Below are 10,107 nucleotides of genomic sequence, written 5' to 3' on the forward strand. Positions count from 1 at the left end.
GGGGGCTGTCATTATTATTATATTAAACCTGCACAAACTCTTCAACTCATTTCCCTCAAAGATCAAAGTATATAGAGATTTGAAATAACACATAGATATATAGATTCTGTACACATTACAGTGTATTAACTTTACACATAGTAGTTTGTGGATGATATATAACATGGCTTTCAAACTGGTACTTAATGAATAATAAATAGATGTATTATTTGTTCTTTATTACCATAGTCCTCGGTTGGTAATTTTTGCTCAATCCAGCTATTTAACTGAACAAAACACATCCTAACAGAACATCCTCAAACTGCAAATCCAGTGCCACAACACAATTCAAAAAGAAAACAACTGTATTCATACAATCCAAAAAAAAAACAAAAACCTCGACAATAATTACATGTACAAATTAGGTTCAGCTTCACTTTTTCTTCCAAGCATCTGCAAATTACCCGTAACGACTTAGTTGTAAATAAAAAGGTCACATCATGAGTGATTTTCATCAAGAGAATACCCACTGCTTCTTGAAATGCCAGCTGCTGTGAACGGCCTCCCTGATAACAAAATGCTCCTGCTGTGAACAATAATTTTGTAGAGCTGGCTAACCCAAACCACAAAATTATTATTATTATTTTTTTAACTTACAGCTAGTGGTATTATTGCATGCAGACAGTTTTTTAGGTTTTATCTGCAGAAGGACAGTGATATTCATTGCTGTGATTTCTGACATTTCCCTGTTCAACAGTTTTCATTGGAGATACCTTTTCTCAAAGCCTGCGTGTATCCGGGAGTGAAATTTTTCAAGTGTAATTTCTCACTGCTTTGAGCCGCACAAATAAAATACATTTCCAACACCTCAACTGTATTTGGAGAGGCATTACAAAATTGTTATTATTAACACTGGTGCCTCTGACTTTCACAGATCAACCTCCTCATCTTCATCCATATCATTGAAATTCTTGTGTCAAAACTTCAAGCGCACCAAATGAGATACACAGATTACAAGTTCAGGTGAGTTCACACATAAAAACACTTTTCCGTTTACTGCACTGTGGTGATTTTTTCCTCTATTTATTCTGTGCTCTCTCTCTCATTCAGGTTGGCTAAATCGACTCTAACCCTGATCCCTCTGCTAGGCATCCATCAGGTGGTCTTTATCTTTGTGACAGACGAATCCACCAAGACCACCATCGGCCTGCGCCTCACCAAGCTCTTCATCGACCTCTTCCTCTCCTCCTTTCAGGTTGGACTCTTAAAAGAAGAACTGGAACCTGAGTGCCAATTATTACTTTCACTAACAAACACCACACACCATTTATCAAAACAAACTCAGCGTCAGCAGTCTAGTTTGGGAGAATATCTTAGGTCATTGCAAGCAGGCAGTGAATCAGAGAGAGAAAAGGAAGCATACTATTTGTTTGCAGGGAGAGATGTAGGAGATATAGTCTTTGTTCTCAAATCTCATTTTAAGATGATTAAATGGAAGACGCAGTGCATCTCACATTCACAGCAAACCATGGAATTCTTTCATCTGCTCAGTGATCTGTTCAGGCATCTGAGCATCTCTGCGTTCCCCCCCCCCCCCAGACAACTGAGAAGTGCTGTATTTACTAATGTGTCAGGAGGGATTACATGAACATAATGTGCTGTCTACGCTGCTACCTGGCTGTGACCCACTGTGACATAATGACCACAGTGACCTTTTTCACTCTGAGGACACGGATGACGTGTTGAGATTACAGCCAACAAACAGGGAGAGGCAGAGAGAGAAGAGGATGCTGTGGGACTTTCATCTTAAAACACAATATACTCTTAAATGAGCATGTTAGTGTAGAAAAATGACTCAGTGTTGGTTGTCTCCACAGGGACTCTTGGTGGCCATCTTGTACTGTTTTGTCAACAAAGAAGTGAGTCCCCTCATTTGAACAACAAAATATTTTTGTCAACCCCCTGACTTTTCTCCTGTTCTCACATGAATAACGTTTACTTTTGCCTCCATCCTTGCCTCAGGTGCAGTCGGAGATTCTGAAGAAGTGGAAGCGCTGGAAGCTAGGGAGGAACATCGAGGAGGAATACCGCCACACCTACAGCAATACGCCCAACACGAAGACAGGCAGCCTGTTGAACCACGTCTCTCGATTGCCTCACCTCCCGGACATCGCCAAAACCTCTGCTCCAGTCTGCAGCCCCGAGGAGAGGCACATGCTTGTGGCTGGCTGCCATAACGGTATGGTCCACGTTAAGGAGGTGGGCCATTGCACCTCTCCGCTGCACGAGGGAACCATCAGCAATTGCACCCTGGTGGAGGACATCAGCCTTACGGACAAGGTGCAGTGCTATGAGGTTCAGAGAGAGAACGAGCCACCTGCGAAAGACACTGGGAACGAAAACTTGGTGAAAAAAGCTGGAGGGCTTTGAGCTCTCACCTGTCTCTGACATAACTGCCCTGGGTGGCTGTGAAGAGCTGGGCTGATAGAGTCATTCTGTCAGAGCGGTCTTTTGCTCAGAGATCAGTGTCACTGGGAGACCGAGCAGCACTTAGCCCTCTCCTCAGCTTGAGAATGGAGAACAATATGGCAGACATCCACGCTGAGGGGTCTAATCTGCTGTGAGCTTTGTGAATGGATTTCCTTAGGTGTTTGTCAGACAGTGTAAGAAACTGCTGCATGTTGAACGATGCAATAACAGCATCTCAAGGCAAGCCATGTACAATAATATGAAGAAAAACCCTGAAAGCTTAAACAGCAACAACGGCAACAAAACAAAACAACAACAACAACAACAACAAAAAAGACACAGGGTCCTTGCTTGAGCCTCTGCTTTAATTTGCGCTTTGCATCAAATGTGTGTTTTGTGGTACTGGAGGTTAAAGACAAACTGGATGTTGAACTGCATACACAAAAAAAAAGACCAAACAAGTGACACAAAACAAGAGCGTAGGGAACAGGGGAGAGGAGACTACTTTTTTTTCTTTGCTTTGCTCTGATATTTGTAAATGGTTTTTGTCTATACTGACTTTGATGAAAATGTACAGAAAAAAAGAAGAAAGATTCTGTTGACTGTACCTCATACAGTAAAGTGACCACAGTGTTGTTCAAGTGGCCCCATTCAGGGCCCATGGGAAACTGGCAGCTGCTCTCACCAGGTCATTCCTGACTTACACATAGACCTTAAAGCAGGTCAAGAGATGGCATGGGATGAATTATAAATAAGCTAAAAAATTATCATCGCTTGACTTACTTTGGTGTTTTACAATAAAAATAAAATTTTTAATATAGGTCTAAACCTTGGATAATGCTGAGTGCTACAGTTATCACTGTGTACATGTGCCAGGTGTGTTTTCAAGGGGAATAGTTGCCATTAAATATGTTTTCTTTCCCCCTTTCACCATCAAGAAATTGTCTGACTCACACGCCTTGGTGTACAATATGAACTTCTACACAGTAGCCTACTCAACCCCTGAGATGGAAGCTGATAGGGGGAGAGAACTGTGCACTCAAATCAAGGATAAAAATACACAGCATATAGACATGACCTGTAAAGGCACGCATGCATAAAATATGAATCCAACAGTGACTCAAAATAGCATGTCACCTCTGGCACAAGGGTGTTTTTTGTGATGCTTAATATATGTGCATGCAAGATTGCGCAGATTTAGTGAACTTAAGCTGTAAGTTGTGCGTGCCGCATGGTGCCATCACATCTGTGCAAGCGCCAAAAATGTCAGTTAGATTGTGCTATGACTGCATGTGCCCAGTTACTCTACAGACAGTGTTTTCAGTATTCAGCCATATTCTGTGTCTGCAGCTGCTGTGGACACTGAACAAAACTCTGTGCTCTAAAGGTAGAACAAATCCTCTCTGATAAACATGCTAGTGACAAAGAAAGCTAAATTAGCAGTAGTGGTACATTTGCTTCTGAATACATTGCATTATTATTATTTTATTTTTTTTAAAGGGAAGCTTTTTTTTAAAAAAAAAAAAACAGTTAACCTTTGAGTTGCTAAACATTTTGCCAGAACTAACTCAACTTGACTTTTGTATGTATGACTATTTGCACAATGTTAATTTATAATTGCTCAATACTGTGTGTACATATGTGTTCAAACAGGTGATTTATTAGATTGCTGTCAATATATTTCATGAATGTGTCCCTGTGTATGTATGTATGTGTGTGTGTGTGTGTGTGTGTGTGTCTGTGACAGTATATTTTCAGGTGGGTATGTATGAATGTGTATAGTTTCATTATTCAAGATTTGTGTATGTGTTACAGTAGGACAAATCACTGGCTGCAGCCAGAGGAGCAGTGGGTTGATATAAACCAGTGCAACTGGCTTCACACAGAGCATTGAGGTCATAGGTCGATATGAGTCAGTCCCACTCTAGTATGTGCGGTATCACACCACAGGATATTCCCAGAAGTCATGCCTATATAAGGCATGAGGAAGACACAGCTCTGTTTTATTATGGAAGCCAGTCTCAGTGTCATTTTGTTTTTTTCAGAGTTAAATTGAAGCACAACAGGGGCGTGTTTGTCATTCAGACAATAGTTCTGTGCATTTACACTTCAGCCAGGTGCTGGTGTTGAGTCTGTAAAAAAATTGCAGAATGGGGCTATTTTTCATCAACATCTGCTTAGGATTGAAATAGAGCAGGTAATAGATATCCAGTACTCAGAATTGAGCTGGGCGCATGACGCACACCACGGCGCTGCCAGTGCTCAGATGTGAATTTGCAGTGTTTTTCTTGTTTTGCAGAGCAGGAGAAATAGTTCGATACTGACACGGCAACAAAGGAATGTTATACACCTTGAGTAAAATAGAATTCAATAGAGTTTATAAGTATATTGCTGATTTTTATTTCAATCGAAAACATGTATTTTAAGCTGTGACCATTACCATGTATGTTTTTTGAAACCAGCAGCTTGGGTCACTCCCCTTTCTGGACCAAAGTGGTTCTTGTCTGAATGTATTCTTTAAAAAGGCCTAAATCAGTATGTCCTTTTTTCTTTTCTCTTAAAGGTGGTTATGTAGAGTATATTTGGTGTGAGAAGCCAATCAGTAAAAACTGTGTTAAGGTGTATACAGTTCATATTGTGTCCACTTATCAAACCTTGTCCAAATAGTGAAAGAATAAATTACAATGTATGTGAAAGACTATTTTAACTTTGTGTTTTTTTGTATTGGTGAACATTCATGGTGTTAAAATAAATAGAAGAAAGCATGTCCAGATCAGTTTTCTCAGCTTCTTGATGATGTAGGCTGCAGTGGCTAGCTGGCTGGCTGAATACCAGGTTGGTTTATAAGGGAGGTGAGTATTGATTTTACCCCAGGGTCAGGTGCTGTTTGATAGCACACACTGTTCCTTATCTTAGCCCAGACCCACTGGATAGGTCACCTCACTGACTTTTTAAAACCGCTCAGGTTCAACATTCCCATATCTTTAAGGTGCCTGTGTACTCCATCAGAACTGTTTGTTGGATGATCGAATAGCTTCGGAGACTCTCTTCCCCTATACCTTTCTGATAAGATTGGAGAGGGGGTCTGTGTTTGAACATTTCTTACGTTACTTTCTGAAAAATTCAATGGCAATGTTAAGTAAATTCAACAGGCTTTAATTTGAAAGACAAAATAAAAAAATATAAGCATAGACCTGAGAAAATACACAGCAATAAAAAGCCCAAAACATTGACTCAACAAAATGTAACAAACTGTACAATAAACATGCTGTCATAGGGCCTGTCAGAATGTGTTTCCCTCCCATTTCAACTAGCACCCTCTCTCTGTGCTTAGGGTTAGGATAAGGTAACATGTTAAAGTTAGGGGAAACACATATGGATGGGGCAACAGACTTTGACACAACACAGCATTCAGGTGAAAGTGATGTGCCAGAAAGATGAAACAACATTTTTGTCAAAAAAGGCCTCAGACTAAGAAAGAGACAAGACCAGGGCTGCAGTTGAAAAGTCTTTTTTGCTTGGTAAAATGACCTGGAAGTATCTAAGTGGCAGCCATGATAAGAGTTGGTCACATACTCTAAATGAAAAGGAAAGCAGCTTCAGTGCTTCCTATCTTATCTCCTTTAACACTTGGTCTTCCTTTACGAAAGGAAAGGAGATAATGCTCTCCCACAATTTCTTGCTGCAGCAATAATTGAAGTGACGCACCATTGTAGTTTTACCTATGAGTTTCACCAAGGCAGAACCACGTCAACGTAGAAACAACGGAGCATTGTGACACATCCAAAAGTTATGGAAATCCTTGCATGATCGACTGAGCTTCAAATCCACAAATATAGTTGAGTTCTTCTTTTTCAAATCTGTACACAACAAGCATATTGAATTTCAAATTAACAATATCATCATCATAACAAAATACAATATACATACATGTCATTTCACTTAATCCCCTTCCACTGAGGAATGCACAAAAATTAATTTTCTCTACTTAACAAATATATAAAAATGTCAGTCTCCCAACAACAACTGAACAATTTACTCGGGCCTCTTGTTCAGTTCGTACTGGATCCAGTACAGATCTGGGAGAGAGATTCCCAGATCTGACTCAACTCTGGCCAGATCTAGTATGGATCCAGTGTGGATCTGAACCTGATGCAGTACAGATCTGGGCCAGATCCACTAAGGATCCAGTATTGATCTGGGCCAGATCCAGTGTGGATCAAATATGGATCTTTGAATCTGGGCCAGAACTGGGCCGGCTCCAGGCTGGATGAAGAATTTTTTATGGTGATCAGATCTGTACTGGATCTACATCTGGCCCGGAGGATCTGGGCCAGATTTTAGGATGGCTCGTACTAAATAATTTTTGTCCTATCTGGGATAAACCTACTTATGTCTGAATATAGTTTACTTTGGTCTCTTGTTCAGTTCCTTATTTTTTTTACTTAATTGTTGTTTTAATGGCTCAACTTTATGTACTTGTGTATTCCTTTCGTGTTATCTTATTTCAACATTTCAATCCCATTTGTTTTGTTCTTGTGGTTTGGAAAGTAATATTTATTGTCCATGTGTTATATAAGCAATATCACACGAGAGGGAGTGATGTAGCTACTGAATATCAGCACGGCAGTGATTCGTCATAGGTACGGAGCCGCAGGCCGAGTACCTCGAGTGATACTGACCTCGAGTGTGATATTGCTTTTATACAACAGTTCTACAAACGCCATATTAATTAAATAAGGAACAACAGATTATGGTTTGTTTGTTTATGTCATCATTAAATCAGCTACGCAAACACAAATAGTTCCGCAACAGGACTGTTGCTAAGCAACACAAACATTTCCCTGACACACACAGTGTGCACTAGCTTGCTACTTTGTCTACATACTCAGTTGTGCGCTGAAGTACCAAGGCTTCTTCCCTTCATCCTCTTCTTACGACCATACATCGTTTAATTAAAATGTTATCTCTGGAAATATATTAATCTTTGCAAAGTTTGTTACAATCTAAGATAGATAAAGACCGTTAATGTAACAGTGATTAATGGTTAACAGACCACCTGTGAAGCGGAGTGATACGTGTAGTTAAAAGTCCCACTGCTGTTGTACTCTATATCACCACTCATAGAATGTCTCACTTCCAATCAAATTATTTGGTCGGAACTAACTGTTGTATAAACTGTTGCGCAGTTATCTTTTCCTAATTCATTATATATTCTTATATATATAGTTTTTATTTTTACTTTTCGACCGCAGCCAGAGCACAGACTATGCCATGGGGATTACTGGTTCAAGTCTCGGTAAGCGGGTAGACCCATAAAGTTTTAAAATTTTTTACCTGCTCTGTCACTTACCAGCCCTTCAGTGTAATTCATGAGACTCGGTCCCAGCGTTTAAGTCCAAGGCTGAATTTCCTTCACAGTCCCACGGTGGAGCCAATGCTGGTCTGGCTTCACGGAGTTGGAAGAGAGCCCTACGAGCGGCTAAATGGCTCCTGCTTGACTCGGAATTGGCTTTTCTTCTGCGCCATGCGTGAGTGACTTGATTGCGTGAAAGACTAAATACTGTTACATGTCTGTTTTCATAAGATTAACTTGCTAACTTGCTGTGACCCATACAATGAATTTGTTTGGCAAATGTTGCTATCGCTAGCTGGCTAACTTTCAGCATTACCGGGGAGTATATCACGGCTTGTAAGTAATGCTAACGTGGGCTTCTAAGTAATTATGCTAGCGTGGGCTAATGGTTGTGGCTGGATTGTTTTTTTTGTTGGCTGTGTACACAGGGTAACTAATCAACGGAGCCCGGAAGTGTGGGCAACCGAAGCATTTGATTTGTTCTAACATGGTGGTAGTTGCAGGGACAAATATTTCTAAAACCCAGTAGCCCACTTATGCATCACCTTTTAACTGCTGTGTCTGTGCATTGTGGTTTTGGCTTTGAAATATTTGCATTTGCATCACAGATCATTGGCAGCCAGATTATCATTTTCAGAAAGCTATGACAAAAAGAAAATGTCATTCACTTGTACTGTAACAGCTTAGCCAGACTTATACTCTCTGTAAAAGAGTCCCCTTGACTGCTTCTTCAGCAATGTGCATTTAATGTAAGAAACACAGATGTCAAACTCAACAAATTTTTCTGCACATCCACACCAAAATAAGAGTGCTGTGTGGAGCAAAGAGAGAAACATCCAGTGACAGTGGACATTTTCAACACTACCCGATTTCTAATGTAACAGTGTTGGGCAGAGCTTGTATATTTATTTGCAATTAGTGACATATTGTTTGCTTTAGCAACTAATGGCCTATTTTAGCAGGAAACAATTTTATGTCCTTTGGGTATAAGAAGATGGGAAGTGTTGGAAAAAGCATGCTCTCTGTGCTCCATAATGCTCGAGGAGTAAATATATTGGGGCAATAGATGTGATGTTTATGTTTTCCCCCTCAGGCCTGTGAACTGGGTTTGTCTCCTGATGTGAACAAAGAGCTTGTGTGTGACCTGGCCGTAAAGCCAGTGAGTGGTTCTCCACCCTCAGCTGTCTGACAGGCTTTCAGGGCGGCTTCGTGGCTCTCGTGCTATCATCACCTCCCAGGATCCTCAGCATGGTACAGCTGGTGAGGCACAGTGCACAGACGGCATGCATTTGTGAATTTTTTTTTTTTTCTTTTTAATTTTTTCAAGCTTTTTGTGCCTTTTAATGATAGTGCAGTAGAGAGAGACAGGAAATGTGGAGGCAGAGAGAGGGGGAATGACATGCAGGTAAGGGCTTGTCCGATGCGGGACTCGAACCGGGGCCATCTGCAGCGAGGACTATATCCTCTGCCGGGGGGGCGGATGCTCATCCAACTGAGCTACTCGACGCCCCCAGCTACTGAAATTCTATATGAGCAGTACAGGCAAATATTACTTAATTAGTTAACACTGCGGGTGAACTGTTACATGTGCTCCAGACTATATGAAATTATTACATCATAAGGGATAACACCAGTGTTTAAAAAATAATTCTAAGGGCATAAGCTATCAAGCTATATTAATATATGTAACATCAGTGCTGCCATAAAGTTCTTAATGGGTTGTAAGAGGTAATTTTCTTCATCTGAAGAGGAAATTGTGTCAAGTTGGTTCAAAGCAGCAAAGTCACTGAATATACTGAATTGTAATAGGCAAGCTTTTCAAAACAAGCCTCAGTTCTGCACTTATGACATCGAAAAGAGTACAAACGTAAGAAAATAGATATATTGCATCTGCTAACGTGAGCATGAAGTCTGCTTTTACAAAGTGTGTATTGCTACTGGCTTTTCTTGTCTTATTCCCTTCTCTTGGTCGTCCTTGTCTCTCTTTTTCTGTATCTATTTGTCCAAGAGTGAAAAAAGTTATGTAGAATGACAAAGAAAGTAAAACAATGTTTCCTTACTTTTGCAGTTTGGAAACAGTCACTGAAAACTATTAAATGCATTAGAGGCTTATCTAAACTGCTCTTTGCTAACTTGGTTTTGCTATTGATCACTGTAAATTCTACAGAGTCATCAATTACCAGCCTATTTTATTGTCGTATAAATCCCCTGACCAGGCAGCTCCCATTTATCACATCACTCCACCCACACTGAGTGAGTGAGTGAGAATGGGCACAGCTGATTTCTGGAGCAGTTCTTACAAA

General features: G+C 40.4%; 1 protein-coding gene across 4 annotated transcripts in view; it reads left to right on the forward strand.

The window, feature by feature from the left end:
* Window positions 1-5,144, forward strand: part of gcgra (glucagon receptor a) — a 34,973-nt gene extending 29,829 nt beyond the window's left edge. For all 4 annotated transcript variants that reach the window (XM_023404322.2, XM_023404321.2, XM_087173490.1 and 1 more), the window contains exons 11-14: window positions 914-1,002; window positions 1,090-1,234; window positions 1,857-1,898; window positions 2,002-5,144. In XM_023404322.2, coding sequence (XP_023260090.1) covers window positions 914-1,002; window positions 1,090-1,234; window positions 1,857-1,898; window positions 2,002-2,409 — 684 coding nt within the window. In that variant the 3' untranslated portion in view covers window positions 2,410-5,144. The remainder of the gene's footprint in view (window positions 1-913; window positions 1,003-1,089; window positions 1,235-1,856; window positions 1,899-2,001) is intronic.
* Window positions 5,145-10,107: the final 4,963 nt, after the last annotated feature.

This window comes from Seriola lalandi, unplaced genomic scaffold, assembly GCF_002814215.2.
Source record: "Seriola lalandi dorsalis isolate HSWRI2012SDOR001 ecotype SW California unplaced genomic scaffold, Sedor1 jcf7180002054240, whole genome shotgun sequence".
NCBI lineage: Eukaryota > Metazoa > Chordata > Actinopteri > Carangiformes > Carangidae > Seriola > Seriola lalandi.